Source organism: Halichondria panicea, chromosome 1 (genome assembly GCF_963675165.1).
Source record: "Halichondria panicea chromosome 1, odHalPani1.1, whole genome shotgun sequence".
Taxonomy (NCBI): domain Eukaryota; kingdom Metazoa; phylum Porifera; class Demospongiae; order Suberitida; family Halichondriidae; genus Halichondria; species Halichondria panicea.
This window is the reverse complement of record NC_087377.1, coordinates 5,843,001-5,860,870: the sequence shown is the minus strand read 5'-3', so window position 1 is coordinate 5,860,870 and position 17,870 is coordinate 5,843,001. Positions and strand designations below refer to the sequence as shown.

Sequence of the window (17,870 nt, the reverse complement as noted above, 5' to 3'; positions counted from 1 at the left end):
AGCATCACGTGGAGCATTGCCTATCCCTTTCTTTCATGTATCTATGAGTTGATCTGACTTATAGGAGGTAGGCAATTAGTATAATTAGCTATAATTATATATAGGAATTAATGCAAAAGCATGCACTTTTGTATGTGCGAAGTATCTATGTCTGTATATAGGCTTCCATTGTGGACAGAGTTAAAGAGATACAGTGATAATTATAATTGTACAGTATAGACTCTCGTTAATCCGGCCACCCTTGGGACAGTGCAGCTTGGCCGGAATAGCGAGGTGGCCGCATTACAGAAAATAGTCGCCGCTAAAAAACGACCTTACCTATAGAATCTAATGACTAATTTGCGGTTCTGTCTCCTCTTTGGAGACATTACTTTCAAAAAGCCGATGTACTCATATTTGTAGTGGATAGCAACGACAGGGACAGGATTGAAGAATGCGAAGACAAGTGCAGAGGATAATAAAGGATAATAAATCATTCTGCTCTCTGTGTAATCTGCGAAACCACACTCAAACGTCATATCCGACCGTAACTTGATAAACGTATAAATTGAAAACCTTGTTTGGGGCAGCCACCCAGTATACGGAATAGCGAGTTAAGTGCCGCATTTCAGGGCGAGTATTGTCGCAGTGAACATCTAGCTAGCAATCCGTGCCAATGCAACCAAGTATATCGAGGTGGCCGTACTTCAGAGAGCCGGAATAGCGAGAGTCTACTGTATACGTATATATAATTATATAAAGCTAATGCTATGAGAATAGTAGATAAACTCTAATTCATGTTGGGACAATAATTTTCGCCACTAAGAGATACGCAGCTGAAATGTATCCTGACAAAGAAGTGTGGAATTACGTTGAATTGGCAGACGTGGCATATGGAACAGCTGGAAAGGTAGAACTGCGCATGCGGTATAATAATTATAGAGCTTTAAATTGCATTATGAGTCCTTTAATAAACCTATAGAAGGTAAAATGTATGATAGTTATGGATAAACATTAATTTTTATTGAGTGGTGATATACTGGCTTATTAATTTTGTACGATAGCAGTGCTGGCTGATTCTTGTGCCCACAGATTGTTGTTCTACTTCTAATGTTTGGTGTTCTTATGCTGGTCGATCCTAACCGGAATATCATGATCTTTGCCCGCGATCAGGTGAGAGTGTAAGCCTGAGCAGCTGTTTTAGAAAAAGTCCCTCAGATGAAGTACCAATGTAGTTGCTTGTCGATTCATTGCATAATTGCATTTCGTTCCAGTAGTATGGTACGTAATAATAATAATATGTTATTATCTACATGTAGCTGCAAGACACCATCTTCCTAGCTCTATTGGCTACTGGTCACATCCCTGAATGCTCACCACTCCTCAACTGTGGAGTGCTCATGTGCATAGCCTGCTTACCCATGTTTTCAGTCATCTTGTTATGTAACCTTACATGCACCCCAACCAGCAGTTTACTACGTTTCTTAGGTACAAAAACTACTGTGTATATCAGTCTGCTAATTAATAACAGATGAGTTAGTAGTTCCTGATTCCGCCCTAACTTACACGTAATTTAGTATAATTATGCCCACATGCATACAGTATCATCTGTGTGTCCTTCGTTGCAATGGCTATATGACTATCGACACTGCTATCTACTGGAATACATTTCCAATTGTCAATACCCACAACTCAACAATTCAGCTCATTCCTGTCGACTTTGTCGGAGCTATTACTGCTATGACGTACTGTAGCTCTTCATTTATTTGCCATTTCAACGTGTTGAGACTCCAAAAAGAGTTGAACAAACCGGCAACTAAGTTGAGACGCTATACAATTATCATCACTGCTATGTTAGTCGCCTACTTTCTCTACAATGTGGTGGTCTTTGCTGGATATTTTAGAGTAAGCTACTACTATGCTATGTCCTGATCCTCGTAGCTATATACCGCAGTTGATGTAAGTTCAGTGTATACATACCTTCACTTTATAGATCTACCACAGTCATTATTATTTTTATCGGTGTCCAAGCCGTGATCTATAGATATATAAATTTTGTTGGTAACGGTAACACTCGCTACATTACTAACATTATTACATAATTATGTGTTTCTCTATCTTTACTTTTTATCAGTTCTTTGACGCTCTGAAGGAGAACGTAATGCTAAACTACTCCACGGACAATATCTCAATACAGCTGCACGAGTGGCTATGTTCCTAACACTGGTTACTGTTTACCCTGTGATCTTTCACCCAACCCGAAAATTTTTCAACAAGTAAGAAATAGTTTACCCCGCTGAATGCTGATATAATTTGTACATGGGCAGTGCACTGGCATTAATCAAGGAAACAATCAGTAATCAGAATTAAGTCCGAGATCACCAATTCTCCTTCTACCAGCTCTACTACTCGTGATATAGACACGAAAGTTTGTTGTTCGATTGCCATAGGTGACATAATTTATAATACATGTTTATTGTCCATTGCAGATACCAGCAATACTGTGGTTTTGTGAAACTTGCATACTTTTTGCTGTTTTATTTTTGTCAGCTGCATTTGTCAAATTAATGTTAGGATTTTATGACATGCATAGTAACATGATGTTTAACATCATACATGTAACCATATAGCGGGTTATATTTGAGGCACCACATTTTTGCAGATTGCTCAACTAAACACTTCAAGGATAGAGGTTCAAGTGACCACACCCCTACAAGTACAGAGGTTTCAATACCCAATTTTCGTATTTCTGGGTCAAACCTCAAAACCTCAAAAATAACCAGCTATACAGTATATATAAATATACTTTGTGCTCCAATACAATCATGCACCGAGAGGAGCAAAACAAGTTTACAACAGTATAAATTATAGAGATATAAGCATAACTATTATAAGTTTATTATTATGGTTACAACTGTATCAGTTAAATGAAGATTGTGCTCTGCATGATTGTCTATAGTTGTGTGATGATCACATGCACAATTCACATGTATTATTCATGCAGTTGCAATGATGACACAGCGATGCATGGACATACTATATAGTACACGGCTGCTGCATGCTCTAATTATAATTGTATGCACATAAACTTTGCTGATACATGTACCGTATAGCTGGTAATTTTCGTGGGGCAAAATGCTTGTGATTTTTGTGGTTGAAGCTCTGACCACGAATATTTTATCCACGAATGAAGCGACATTGCCTACAGTGCAAGCAGCAACCACTATACAAAGTGACGAAATATTGCTCAACCACGAATGTTTTGCCCCCCCCCTCCCCAAAAATTACCTGCTATACGGTAACTCTTTTCAGCTATCACATATATTGTACTCTGCATTAAAAGTTCCCAACTCCTGCTAATACTCTGATCTCCTCGTAGACCAACCAAAACGTCATCGACCACGGTGCCTGCATGTGCGCACGTGTGTGTGTACAAACAGCAATGTTAATAAAGCACCAACTAGAGGTGATGATGCCTCCCTCAGTGGAAGCTTTTTTATGTCTACCATTATAATGGACTCTCTATAATTATTATAGCATTGCATAGCATATTGAAGTCACATGCATAATAATAGTAACGGGCAATGATTGTGACCATAACTGTTGCTCAAAAATAATTGTGACAGGCTCTGGGAAAACAGACCAATTGGAGCAGATATTGGTTTTGAGCAATAGCCAGATTTATAGACTACAGTGTATAATCTCATAAATTTTTTTCTTGGCTTATGGTTATCTACAGTGTTTCTACTACCTCTCTGCAAAATCTGCTGCTCTGAATCCAACTCGTTCCACCAAAGCGCTTGTCTAAGCAGCCACCATTACCTTACTTTTCCCAATTTAGCAATCTTTGAGTGGGCGTTTCTCAATACTGCTGTTTTATAACTTCGAGTTTCCAACGCGCATAACTCAGGCATGGAACAAGTTATGTGCAAACTAAGCATATCAATGCGTAGGCAATTCTTTGCTCTATCATCTGGTATATAGATCGCAAAAATTATAGCTTGCGCCAATTGGTCTGTTTTCCCAGAGCCTGTCACAATTATGACATTGTGTAAGTGATAATTTTACCACGGATATCTAGGGTGTTGATTGAATTTGTACCCAAGGGCAGTTCTGCGCCTTCGGGAGTACATACAACTGCACGAGGATATATATTAGTTTGCTTCTGGTACCGTATGCGATGCGCACTACTGAGGCAATTAAGTAGCTGCCTTTCATGGGAGGAAAGTCAGTATTGCAAAGTTTAGAAATTAACGTACCATTCTTGCCCAGATTGGAATGAGACCTTTGTAAAGAGCCAGCACACCTTCTCCCTTGACCTAAAGACACACAACACAAACAACAATGGTCAAAATACAAACCACGCACACAGCGGGAAATTTTCGAGTGTACAGTAATCTCATGCAGTATAATAATAGGCTGCTATAATAATGTTCTATAATAATGTTCTTTATACCACAGGCGTGGCCGCCATGCAGAGGTACCGTAGTTAACCGTCGAACCGCTCACCTATTTTGATAGCTTCATTTAGGCTAAACAAGGGGTGGGCGGATATTTGATTATGTGCAATTAAGTGCCCACCCAAGATAGTTACGCTGGTACTTTCTGGGAAAATGACACAGCTCCATTTTCTGTACAGTGACAGATACACTTTGCTACAAGAGAGAAAGGGGCCTGAGCTGGAAGTAGGCCATGCATGTGTTCTGATGTTCAGTTTCATCTTGAACGCTTGATGTCTGTTCTATAGGATAGGTCTAACAACGTTGTATACATGTAGGTCTATAGCTAGTACTTTTTTGCACATTATGAGCTATAGCTGCACATGCAGTAAAAATCTTCCATATCATGTTGACCTTTGACCTAATTATACGCATGCGCAATAGTGGGCGCTTAATTTCTATGATTGCAATTAGGCGTCTACAGGGCTTTCAGGCAAAGTAGGGGATGGGCGGATCGACAGTTAACTACGGTATATTATTATGGTATATGCATGCATGTGTTTGTTGTCTACCAGCTGTAATAGTGCACTGTTGGAATAAGAGTACAACTATAGCTTCTATAGCCACATGGATTTTAACAAAAGGTGGAATGTGCTTTACTTACAGTTGTGAGTAGACAGTCAATGGTGGACTTGTAATACTGTCCCACACCCTGCTCGTTGTACGGCTGGTTCATCATGCGACTCTTTATAACATCTGCAGGTGTTCCCATTAACGCTGAGGTTATACTGGAGCAGATACTGTGTGAACAGGTGTGTGTTAAAATGAGCGTAGTTTGCATGATTGTATAATTATTATTATGCTAGTCTCTATGAGTGAGGACCCATGAATACTGGGTTGTTATACGTGCACTTCTTCCTTGTTTATTCTGTCTCCTACTTTCATAATGCAGCAAGTGCTGAATTAGTCTCTCTGCAAGATATTTACAGCTGTATAGACATGCCCCTGAACCTTCGCTATACTGTTTACAGTACACTTATGTTGCTGAGAACAAACCTTGACATTGCGTGAGTGATTGCAGTGTCTTTAAAATTTTTATTCTTTAGTAATCTCTGTTTTACTGCATCGTAAGTAGTCAAATCTGTAAGATGAAGTAATAACAGTCATGTACGTGTTAGTTAATGTACAGTGTAGAGGGGTTTATCACTGTAAACCTCCTGACCACGAGGGCGTAGCCCGAGTGAGAGGTGTGGTTTACTGTCATAAACCCTGAGGCACTGTGCATTAATTGATATATGTCCCATCTGATTGGCTGGCTGGTTGCTATGCATCCAGCCTATATAAGCTTGCATGACTACCACATAGCAACACTATTCAAACAAGAAGAAAACTAGGAAAAGAGAGCTCGTCCACACCATGCCAGGGCTCCTGTCCACACTCAAATCTTGCGCAGCCTGGACAAAATATGAGCAGCCAGCCCCTCCCTCCAAGTGAACGGTACAGAGCCACTCCCCCTCTCTGTTCAATTAGTCAGCCCCTCAGGCTCCACTTACCGTCTGTGCAGCAACCAGCCAGAAGAAACAACACAGCTAGCTCTAGACAGGCTGACCAGCTCTCTTCAGCAGTGCGTGCAGTCAGTCAGTACTAGTGCTAGTGAGCAAAAAGCTCAGCCTGAGCCCAAGCCCTCTCCCAGAGTGTCTCTAAAGCAGCTCCTCACACAGCAGAATTTTTGATGAACTAGTCCACAGACTACACCCTCTGTCTCTATGTTTTCATTTATTACATTTTGATTTTGTTTCTCATGCAAGACATTGCATGCATTCATCTTCATTCATCGAAAACATTTTTGCTGCATATGCTTGAGGTGCCAATTTATGAGCCATATTTTCCCTTGTAGCCCTGAAGTGCCAATTTATGACGGTTAAACCCCACTAGACTACATGGTAAAAGTGTAGTAGGTGGGAAATATATGATAGATATTGTGTGTTGGAGTGGGTGTATGCGCTATTCACTAAAAGGTTCCACAGAACACACTCTCATTCCCTGTAAACACACCCATTTATGCATACACTCCAACAAACACGACTCTATCCATCCTCCATCCTCCATCCTCCATCCCTAAAACATACACACACTCACCCCCTAGACAGACGAGAGAAGACCTGGTACAGTTGGGTACCCATCCCTTCCATAGTGCCGCTACACCACCAGTGCGAGCAATGCTTGTGAAAACATGCCACATCCCTCTATATCTGTGTGTAAATAAAAGATGTGAATAATTAATTACAGCCAAAACCTCCAAACTTGTATATTAACAAATGAGTTACAGTTTGTAGAAATTTGGGGGACAGTCCTTGGTAGAAGGTAAAGGCAGTAAGGAAACTGGCAGATATTTGGATATACTGTGTCTGTGTAGACTGCTACACCAGCTCAAAGATCAATAAAGTGCAAGCAAGAGCTAGCTTCTATAGGCTTCTGTCATGATTGAAATCAGTGGATATACTTCGATCTCGAGTTATATGGCTAGGTTGCTTACTTTATGCAGACTCTTGCGTATAATTATAGCAAATTCTGTTGATATAATTATATAACTTCTTAGAAATTAGCTCTGCACTAGAACGTTAGCTATACTGGTAGCTGCAAGAGTGAGAAAGAGCTGTAGTGAAGTTTTCAGCTAATATACAGTGCAATGACCAGAATTAGCAATGCAAAGGAATGGCCAGGGAAATGAACAAATTCACAGAAACACAACAGGTCTGGTATGTATTAGAGGGACAGCAAAGCATAAGCTTACAACGCTATGTACATAATGTTATACAACCTCCAACCTATCAACTCTATCTCTCTAAGAGTCTCTTTAAGACACAGTGCCTGCACACACAACACTGACCATACCTTGGTTTGTGTCCGTCTAACACTCTTCTGCCCTCCATTTGTAAGAGAACCTTAACTCGATCCGTGGGACTCGCAATGAACTGACCACCAGCACCGGCTATCATGCCAGAGGGTACTGCTTTCCTATGAGTGTGTGTGAGTGTGTGAGGAGTGAGGGTGTGTGGGAGATTTAGTGAACAAGAGAGAATGATGCCTGTGTGGGTGCATCTAAGGTGGGTTGGTGAATTGAGCATAATTATAGTTATACAGTCATGTATGCATGTATAATTATTTTTATAATGCACTCAAAATCAACAACAAAAGTTAAAGCACAAATACCATGCAGCAACATAGAATTATGAACTATACTTGTGAGTGTATTATTTACTTTAATGACACTGATGCCTATGATTTCACAAAACTGTATAGAGTTAAAGCTCAAAATGGAAATAATTACGCCCCAGGCTGCTAGCCCTGCCATTTTATATTTCTGCATCCACCCCTATACGTCATTTAGGGTATGTTAATAATTATTCTATTATACTTACCAAAGAGGGTAGGTGCCATCTTTATTTCTTTTAAAAATGTGATCACGAATTACTTCATAGAAAGTCATTCTACAACCAGAATAAACTGGTGTGTGTGTGTGTGTATTGTATGATACGCAGAGCATAATAATTATGCCTCGGTGCGCATGCGAGGTATACGGTAGTGTTTGTGTGTGTGGATCTGTCTGTGCAGACTGCTACAGCTGTTCAAGGATCAATGAAGTGCAAGTAAGAGTTTCTATAAGCTTCTAGTTACGTTTTCTTGGATTTTAATCCGTTCATTTGCAAAATAATGCTTCGTTCTCGAGTAAAGCCTTACTTGGAATGCCATTGCATCCATGGAGTGTTGCTACTCTACTTAGTAGTTAGCGCTGCACTAGAACGCTAACTATTGGTAGCTGCAAGAGTGAGAAGAGAGCTGCAAGGCTCTGCTGGTGCAGCCATTCATTATTATTCTCAAAAATCTGGTTATTCCTCCAAAATGATTGTAACTCGAACTTATGATAGGGGCTGTGACATAATCGACAATAATAATTATTATTCTTTCATTCTTTATAATTATTTTATTAACATAATTAATTTTGCACACACTCTACTTACTGCAGTGCCTCAAAACGGCAGGGGGGAGTCCCCTCCACAGTTTCAGCACGCCCTCCTCTCGTGCTGTACATAAAAAAGAAACAATAATTAGAAGCCTTTCCTTAATTTTCATTCCAACACAGAGTGTGAGTTTATATTATCATCAACACAAGTACATAAAGACACTAAAAGGATATGAAACGTCCCTACATTACAGAAAGTATCCGGAGTTTTGCTGGGAGCATGACTGTCTCGTGTAACCAAATACTTGTTTTCAGGTGTTCTTCTTGATTTCCATAACCACATTTCTTTTATTGCGTAGCGTAAGGGCATGTTCATTGGGTCCACTAAGCTTTATTGATGCACAAGTCTTATAGTTTGGTTGAATATCAAGTACTAAAAATTGATCATTATAATTATAATTATAATTATGTCAGCACATTCCATCGCGTTGAATATTGATTGCTTATACAATTATGTACCGTATAGCAGGAAAATTTCGGGAGGTGAAAAATTCCGTGTTTTTCAAGGGCAGAGCAGTTACATGTAAGGCAAAAATTAAAACTGGGATAAGCTCCCATGCACTAGTATTTCACATGCAGAGCTATTGGTAGGTGTGCATGATTTCCTGGCATTGAAATGCGAATGTTTAGAACCCATGCATGAACATTTCTGCGAGGGCTTTCGAGCCAAATAGCGAAAATTTGCAACCGAAAAAATTACGGTTATTGGATCAAAAAGAATAAACTATGTATAGATCGATGCATAAAATTAATGCATGGAGGAAAAGTTCCCCTGCCCACTAGATGAAACACTGGTAGTATAAAAATTATTGCACGCATACCATTATAATTATGAAAACTAACCCATTATAACTACACAACCTGGTATTGTTACAATCTTATGTCGCAGTGCTGAACGGTGACTGTCTATATCATTATACATGAACAAACAATATCTAATACAAAATTAATTATCGTACCATGCATGTGACAATTGAAAGAACATCTTGTTACTCACAAATAAACCTCGTAAGTGCAAAAATAAATGTTGTTCTTGATCAATGCAAACTGTCTAATGTTTATTATCGAAACATAAATAGTTACTGTGATCCGTACCTTAAAATTAATGGTAATTGTGACAACATGCATTAGCACAGCTACCGTACGTACAAATATAGCTATGCCATCAGTTATAAGTCCAGAGCTATAAGACTTGTAGTTATACTTCGTGATTTATAAGACTGCAAACAACTTTGGACGACTTAGAGTTAAAACAGCTATATACTTATAGGTGAGTACGTGCATGCATGCGATGCTTCTTATTCAAACCTAAGATATAATCATAATTTATATAGTGTATGAGGACAACCCACTAAATCAGACCACTTCAATCAATGAATATACTATGAATTGCATCTGCATGCATGTGTTGTGAACACAAAACGGCTAGTGACAGGTGAAATTGCTGTACTAATTTCATGCATGCATGCTATAGCCTCGTTACCAGGCTGATTTTTCTCTAATGGAGCGCTAGGTCGAAAAATAGGAAGATTGTATTTGGGCATGGTTGGAAATCACTCTTTTTTGGCCAATGACCTGCAACTGCAGTAAAACTGAACGTATATATGGATATTTCTCCGTAAGCTGCCGTAGCCACAAAATAGTTTCGTGTTATAAAAATTGTGTAAAGAAAGATAAGTTACTAGGTGATAGCTATCAGTGCTGCATACATGCAGACAATGAACTTGGAAACCATTTAGCTCGATCTACCTGGACATAGATACTATTATTGTCATTTTCCTAGCTGTATTTTCAGTAAAGTATAGACATTAAGCAGAACACAATAATAATAATGCAATACCACAGAAAGCATGCAGTATGCTAGTAAATTAACTATAGAGGTTATGCACGTGGGGTGATTTCAAGAAAAAAATGTTAGCAACCGTTGTTATCCACCGTCATGAGTGGCAAAGAAGTTTTGCAAAATTGATCGACGTGTTGATGCAAAATGAAGAGTTGCTGTGCAGTAAGCCGCAGTGCTAGATACTAAGAAGATGAGGCTACAGACTAGAAAAAAGAGACCGATCCTAAAAGAAGAAGAGACTGGATTTAGCAGAATTCACAAGAATTGGGAGCCTATACAATACTTTTGGATTTGTAGAAATCACTTTGTTGAAGAGGATAGAACTTCTCCAGCAACATAAACTTCTTATGCTCTCCAACACACAGATCCAAGATATACTGTAGGCTCTATTTTACTGCTGAGTCTACTCTCTTCTTCTGGGTCCTTGGAGCAACTTAAAGTATAGCACAAAAATTTTGTTATGACCTAGGCGGCTCCAATTATTTCTCTACCCTTGCAGTATTATAATCTAGCTTGAGAGCATGTTTTATTACACAGTTTACTATCCTTATAGCAGATACAATTAATCTATCCCAAGAGCCGGTGTTGTTCGTGTAATGGTTAGAACTCAATGAATTTATGGCAACGTAACCATCCTTGACCTCGGGTGAAATTCTTCGACTCGTTCCCAGACCAAGAAAAATCGGCCTGGGGACGAGGCTATAGTGTGCAAGCATGTGGACTTGTGGCTGCACAATGGAATGCAATTAGTGGTCCATCCATATAAATTTGACAGCCCATTTTACTACTCATTGCTTTTAAGTCGCTTTGCTTAAGATTTTGCTGGCAAATTTGGCTAAGGCTTACCATGTATAGTGAGTGACATTACTTTTGTTTTAAACAGTAATCAACAGGAAACAAAGGCTTAAAATGGCTGAAGAAGCGAGTGTTACAAGCCTCACTGCTGTGGAAACAGGGATCACACCGAGCGCTGATGAGAATATAGACGAGGAGGAGATAATACTTGAGGCAGAGTGCCATAAATACAACGTTTGCTGTCAAATCACATTGATATTTGTAAGATTAATGGCCTTAGCGCTAGCCTCAGTGATTTTCTTCCCTTTGTTCATCATTATCTGCTGTGCAACAGTGAAAAAATGGCGGCTATATCTAACAAAAAGAGGTGTCTACCACATAAGGCCAGGTAGTTTGGGCTGCTGTGTTGACGACTGGTTTATTCCTATTGAAGACATCCAGGACATCCATGTGCGAACTTGGGCCAAAAACACACTTGTAATAAAAGTTGGACCTGAGAAATTAAAAGAGTATATAAACTGGTGTTATTGCCCAGTGTTTTACGGTGCTGACAGTCTGATTGTGAACCATGTCAAGAACGCAGAAGAATTTGCTGAAGCTGTCAAAAGAGAGAAGACAAACACTCGTCAATGAGCAAGAATTGGGAAAAACAGCATAATTAGAAATACATGATTATAGTCAGATAGTAAAAACAGTGGTACATTTAGGCATGCTGTCCCCTATAGGGAGGACCTCGCTACTTAGAGAGTCTGTTAGAGGTTTCACTGTTTAGTATAGAGAGAGACACAAATTCATTTAGTATTTCAATTATTAGAACATATGCATGAACTCCGAACTCAGTCATGACTTGTACTGTACTATTATTAAAAATAAAGTCTGGTCAGTTCTATATTATTCTTTAGGCATAGGTGGAGGTGCAGGACAGGTAATTAACTGCACCAAACAGTCTACGAATAATAATAATGAATAACACCTTTTACTGCGATACGTTCATGTGATCCAACAAGGCCACTGTTAGTTGCAAACTCAGATGAGAATACTACAGCTTGACTCTAATGAGGGAGAGGCCTTCATTTCTCATTGTCTCATTATTTTGATGATGTCGTATCCCGTTTTGATAGAGGCGTTTCATATATCCATGTAATTTATAGTATCAACAAATAATATTATAATAGTTATGCATTAACATTAACCAATCGAAAAAGTGCGACTTAATATTCTTACCTATTCCAATAGCAGTCCTTACAACTCCTCTGTACTTTCCTTGATCAACAGTTTTTAACACTGTTGACTTAGCGACAGTATCCTGGGAGATTACTGACTTGTTGAGGATACCAGTATCCTGACCTTGGATTTGTAGCCGAGTTTTTATCATGTCCATAGGAAACGTCACTATACAGTCAGTATAGAGGACAATTAATTATAAGTAAACACATACATGTAAGTATAAGAATTATGAGCCATTATAAAACGATATGTACTATAGATTGTTTGAGATTACAAATGATGCTATAGCTCTAGCTCTATTTGAGGTTCAGAAATGAAGTGCAGTAGAACCTCGCTAATGCGGACCCCTCAGCAAACTGAAAAAAAGGAGGGGCTGTTAGTAGAATAGACTACTTGCGCATGCACACTTTAACTTGCTTTGCTGAATCAGCATTAATAAACTGCTCAATACAATGGCCACTGCAAAGAAAACAAGAGCTCACAAGACTCACTGTATTGGAGAGAAAGTTGAGATAAAAGACTATTCTAGCTTGCAGCTTCGATCCTTCTGGTCACAGTAATACATGCATGTACACAAATGACACTTGAAGGGTCTTCGTTAACATAATCAATTAATGACATACACCGTTAATCTGGAAATTTCATGTATTCGAATGGGGTCTGCCGGCTCTATTCAGATTAGTGAGGTTCTACTGTAAAAGTTGGAATTTATGCATGTACTCCTGCGATGGGTTATAGCAGGAGTACATAAACACACAATCATTCCCTTTATGAGATCCTGGTTATATTACGTCCTTCAGTCCGTGGTTTTGGCCTATACAGTAGAACCTGTTAATCCGGACCCCTTTAGTCCGAAACCTCATCCGGACAAAACGGCAAACTGAAATAGAGGAGGGGCTGTCAGTAGAAGAGACTACTGTGCATGCGCTCTAAACTTGCTCTGCTGAATCAACAATAATTTTATTAATAAACTGCTCAATACATTGCTCAATACAATGGCCACTGCAAAGAAAACAAAGAGAGCTCACAAGACTGGCTGTATTGGAGAGAAAGTTGAGATAAAATACTATTCTAGCTAGTAGCTTCCCTTTTGGCCACAGTGTTATAATAATACACGTACACAAGTGTCTTCGTTAATGATATTCATAATCAATTAATGACATCCGTTAATCCGGACATTTCTTGTATTCGGATAGGGTCTGGTCCGGTTCTACTCGAAATAGCATGTAGTATAGACTCGCAAGCCGTCACTGTTGCCGGCGAACTGTAGACTGGTCAAACTCCGTGTTGAGACTCGTGTTGCAGTCAGCATATCAGATAAGATTCTAAGTGGCTGAGTTTTCGTGACATCAGTATACGGCATGTGATACGTAGAGTTTTCTAGTGACACGTCACTATATCAATTAATGATCTTGTGGTAACCGCATGCGGTCTAACCACTTGAGTTGCCACAAATATCATGTCATGTATCATGTACTCATGTATTATAAATAATACATGAGTCTCTACACTGAGTTTTACCAGTCTACTGTTCGCCTGCAACAGTGACGGCTTGCGAGTCTACATGTAGTATGTAATCAAAAACCTCATAATTATATGCCCACGATTAATGCATTTGTCATTGGTAATTAGTAACTGTGTACTGTGTAACACATAATTATTAAATCAATTAAATATAAACCTGACCAGTTTCAGCCACGGATGACGCTGTAATGGTGAGCAGGTACTTGGCCACATAACTATTCTTCCTCTTGGGAGTCTCCATCTATATACACTGGATGGAGAAAGTAACCAACCACAGAATCTGAATAATTTATGGTGGAAACCAAGCTATTGTGTCAAAAATGGCGTTGTAAACAAATACAAGCTACGGACCGGAGACATACACCTACAGTAGGCCTAAACAAGTTTGTCGTATGTGATGATAATCAGTTTAATAGCTTTAGATTATAGTATGTAACTAGCTACAGTGAGTGTGGTGCTTGGCCTAATGCATAACTTCACTACTGACACTTTATAACAATAATTATAATTATGATTATAAAATACAAATACATACCTTTCAATATGTGACGTTTTCTTCAGCATATAACTTGCTGTCCCAGACTATTAATCTTGGATCTCTCTAGCATGATTCATTGCTTCATCCAGTGCTAGTGCAGAACGTATATATAATTATACCATGGATTCTCTGGCATCCACGTGTGCAGTCAACTGGTAAGTGGCCCTTTCTGCTTCATTTATTGAGCCCCACCTCTCTTCTTTACGCCGCCTTCGATTCAGGCCCTGCTAGCTAAGCTAAAAGGTCAGTTTGGCTTCTTTCTACAAAGGTGACTCTTCTCTTGGTCACCCCACTCGTAGCGTTCCCAGCACTTCCATTATTCATGCCATCACATGATTAATTTGGGCAGTTAAATTCATAAGAGGTCACAATTTGAAGAGTTACAGTGTGTTTGCAAGCAAGTTAGGACTAGAAGGAGATTGGGTAATTTTAATAAAACTGGACTGAAGGTGTAGTTCAGGATCAGGTGTAGCTTGTAGCTGCTGCTAGTATAGTAGCAATGTAGGAACATAAAATTAATTATGTAACACCTGCAGAAGCTGTGCCAACTGTCATTGTTTTTGCTTGTAAATGGCTTGTAAAGGTACAAGATGCTACAAGCTTGTGGTCAAATTAATGTTGCCTCAAACTGCACTGATAGTTATTCGTTGTTCATTCATTTTTATAGTGGAGCCTCATAATTTAATAGCTGCTCTTGGATGTTAGTAAGAACCTGAGTGTGCTTATAAAAAATTGCTCACTACTGCAGGAATCGCAATGGAGGTTCAAACACTGAATAATTCGGAATTCAGTTACTTTATGAATCCGCTCGAGCTACTGGATAGAATTGAGAAACGATTTGACGAGAAGCAAGCCATCTCCTGGATGAATGCTCACTGGACTTGGAGCTTTGTGTTCTGTACAATATATCTCGTCCTGGTGTTTGGAGGTCAGCGGTTCATGAGAGACAGAAAGCCATTTGATTTGCGACGAGAGCTGTGTATGTGGAGCACTGGGCTCAGCGTTTTTAGGTGAGCCTTCCTTTTTTCATTGTATCGATTCAAGCTTTGTAGTGTATACGACCATGCATGTGCATGTATAAGATACGTGTACTGTAGTAACTGGTTTTTAAGCACTTTCGATGCAGCACCTTTTCCATTAATTCCAATAAGCACAGGTACATTGATGTTGTACATTATAGCATGCACTCCTGATTATAGATAAAAAAATTATGGCATAAACATAATTATTTAAAATAATTGTCCATTGTTATTGCCTTTGCAAGGGGTGGACAGTGTGTGATAGAATGATAAGTGTTGATGATGTGAGGTTTTGTAAACTTTATAAGTGTGTGTTCATATGTAATCGTGTCTATATTCTGTACACACACAGTTTCTACGCAATATACAAGATCACCCCGATTGCACATCGTATGGTCTACCTTGGAGGTTGGATGCACGGTATATGCGACTCGAGGTCTTACATTGGCAGCTATGGTGGGGGGATATGGGCCTTCTTGTTCCCACTTTCTAAACTACTAGAGTTAGTGGACACTGCTTTCATTGTACTCAGGAAACAAAAGATGGTGTTCCTCCATTGGTACCATCACATCACAGGTAAAAACCAATTATGTTGGCCCCATGTACTTGGTGCGTGCATTCAATTATTGCACTATTATTATAGTAGCTATAGCTGAGCTGTCCCTTTATATGAAAATGTGTATGATGCTAGCTGTCCGTATGATGTTAGCTGTCACTGCTGTGTACTATTGTGTAGCAGTAGCAACCACATTGGGTCAGTTAGTACGGAACAGTTTCACTTTGGTATGCAAACTCTTAGCAACCACTAAAATTAATTTATAATGATGAAGCAAAGTATAGTTTTACCATTTCCTGTTGAGAATGCCATGCTGAACTGAATCGAACTGTCAACTAGACCTAAGTGTTGAAATGTGAAGTGATGTTGAATATTATATGCCCTTCTAACGACCTGATTACAGCTACACTGAGAATGGGAAAATCACCTTTTGTTATTCCCATTGGCACTGCTACTGTGCAGCTGGATGCGAGCTAGCTAATAGCACAGTATGCAACTGAACAGTTGCACGTAATACCTTGAGCTATAGCTAACTACAGAACTCTTGCTAGCTATAAAGCTACGGTGCTTGACATGTTTTTATGACCTAGCTAGGATGTATCATACTCTTCAAGTTTAGAACAAAAAATTAAATTAAATTAACAAAACTTGCCGCAAAATAATTATGTCCAGGATAATTAGATGTCCGATCTGAGCCTATACGCCGTAACGGTACTAGCTGTTGTATTGGTGTATGCAATCACTAACCCCCCTCTCCCCTCACACACACACGCAGTGTTCATCTACTGCTGGTATAGCTATGCTTTCCCCATTTCCTCCGGTATCTGGTTTGGTGTTATCAATTTTGCAGTGCACGGGGTGATGTACGCCTACTACGCTGTGAGGGCCAGTGGGAGACGACCTCCAAAGTGGGTAGCACAGTGTGTCACTTCCATTCAGCTGTCGCAAATGTTTGGCGGTGAGTGGGGGGTGAGAGAGGGGTGAGTGATAGCAGTTGCAGTGGAACCTCAATCTAACTGGACATGTTTTTATGGCCTAGATCTAGAACGGATGTATCATAACTCTTCAAGAGATTGCTATTAAATAATAACAAAACTTGCCTCGTAAATGTCCGGAAAACGTCACTTTATTAAATTTATTTGGGTGTGTCCTGATTCAAGTGTTTTGATTATACAAAGTGTCATAAAAGTTTTTGCTGCAGTACAGAATGATGGTTGGAGATTATAGTTCCAAGAGTTATCCTCGATCCCAGGCCCTTGTATTTACTGTTTGAGCGTGGGTGGATTCATCAATAAATGTTGAGTATAATTTTATACTCTTTGTAATTTGCCTAAAGTCTACCTCACTCTCTTCACTGTCTGCAGGCATATTCCTTAACTACATGGCCACTAAAGCTATCATGGAAAACAGGCAGTGTAACATTACCCTATTCAAGGTCGGAATCTCCATCTTCTTCTACGTCTCTTATGCAATTCTTTTTGGAAACTTTTTCTATTGGACATACATACACAAGAGGGAACCAAAAAAAGAAAAGACAACTGACAAATTCACTCCCAAAGTAAATGGTGTTTCGAAAACTACTCAAAATGGTCATGTGACATGTGCGACTAATGGGATTCCTAATGCCAAGACAACTGTAGCAAGTGGGAAAGACTTATCGCCTGATACAAGATACAACCTTCGATCAAGGAAGAACTGATTTTATACTATAGCTCTTTTCTATTTATGAAATAATTATGTGTGCATAGTATCATATTGTTAGTACATATGCTGTTCTCTGTGAGTCCTTGACCTTTCTTGCAATTTTTGGCAAATAATAACATTTTTTGATGAGAAATACCAAAAACGAATTATGCATGCATGCGTGGTTCCTCGTGATATAATTATTATACAACTGTCATTTTATAACACTACGTGCTGTATTGT

At 39.2% G+C, this 17,870-nt stretch overlaps 4 protein-coding genes and 1 long non-coding RNA gene across 9 annotated transcripts in view; 3 read left to right on the top strand and 2 right to left on the bottom strand.

Annotated features, from left to right (window-relative positions):
- LOC135337946 (adhesion G protein-coupled receptor E5-like) overlaps positions 1-17,870 on the bottom strand; it is a 58,867-nt gene that overhangs the window by 35,975 nt on the left and 5,022 nt on the right. The gene's annotated exons all lie outside the window — the stretch shown is intronic.
- On the top strand, positions 132-2,635 carry LOC135338154 (uncharacterized). 4 transcript variants are annotated; one of them, XR_010395432.1, is made up of 6 exons: positions 132-889; positions 1,072-1,152; positions 1,299-1,467; positions 1,582-1,884; positions 2,114-2,255; positions 2,307-2,635. XR_010395432.1 is itself a non-coding variant. In XM_064534212.1 (4 exons), the coding sequence occupies exons 1-4, from the start codon at positions 821-823 to the stop codon at positions 1,731-1,733; spliced, it is 471 nt and encodes a 156-aa protein (XP_064390282.1). In that variant the 5' UTR covers positions 132-820; the 3' UTR covers positions 1,734-2,635. The 4 variants fall into 4 exon arrangements, 1 of the variants encoding a protein (XP_064390282.1); XR_010395431.1 differs by having other exon boundaries at positions 2,114-2,635; XM_064534212.1 differs by having other exon boundaries at positions 1,582-2,635.
- Positions 3,272-14,551, bottom strand: LOC135338136 (mitochondrial uncoupling protein 4-like). The gene is made up of 11 exons (XM_064534170.1): positions 14,367-14,551; positions 13,994-14,081; positions 12,305-12,472; positions 8,441-8,503; positions 7,841-7,925; positions 7,314-7,436; positions 6,558-6,670; positions 5,475-5,559; positions 5,083-5,218; positions 4,239-4,298; positions 3,272-3,387 (listed from the first exon to the last, which is right to left on the bottom strand). Exons 2-11 carry the CDS (start codon positions 14,070-14,072, stop codon positions 3,316-3,318), a joined length of 984 nt encoding a protein of 327 aa, XP_064390240.1. The 5' UTR covers positions 14,073-14,081; positions 14,367-14,551; the 3' UTR covers positions 3,272-3,315.
- Positions 9,540-11,969, top strand: LOC135338177 (uncharacterized). Its single transcript, XR_010395447.1, has 2 exons — positions 9,540-9,712; positions 11,169-11,969. It is a non-coding gene; the product is annotated as an uncharacterized LOC135338177 (long non-coding RNA).
- LOC135338114 (very long chain fatty acid elongase 6-like) lies at positions 14,637-17,781 on the top strand. Of its 2 annotated transcripts, none has more exons than XM_064534139.1 (5): positions 14,637-14,792; positions 15,118-15,379; positions 15,741-15,964; positions 16,720-16,902; positions 17,309-17,781. In XM_064534139.1, the coding sequence occupies exons 2-5, from the start codon at positions 15,126-15,128 to the stop codon at positions 17,641-17,643; spliced, it is 996 nt and encodes a 331-aa protein (XP_064390209.1). In that variant the 5' UTR covers positions 14,637-14,792; positions 15,118-15,125; the 3' UTR covers positions 17,644-17,781. The 2 variants fall into 2 exon arrangements, with proteins under 2 accessions (XP_064390209.1, XP_064390215.1); XM_064534145.1 differs by having other exon boundaries at positions 14,736-14,818.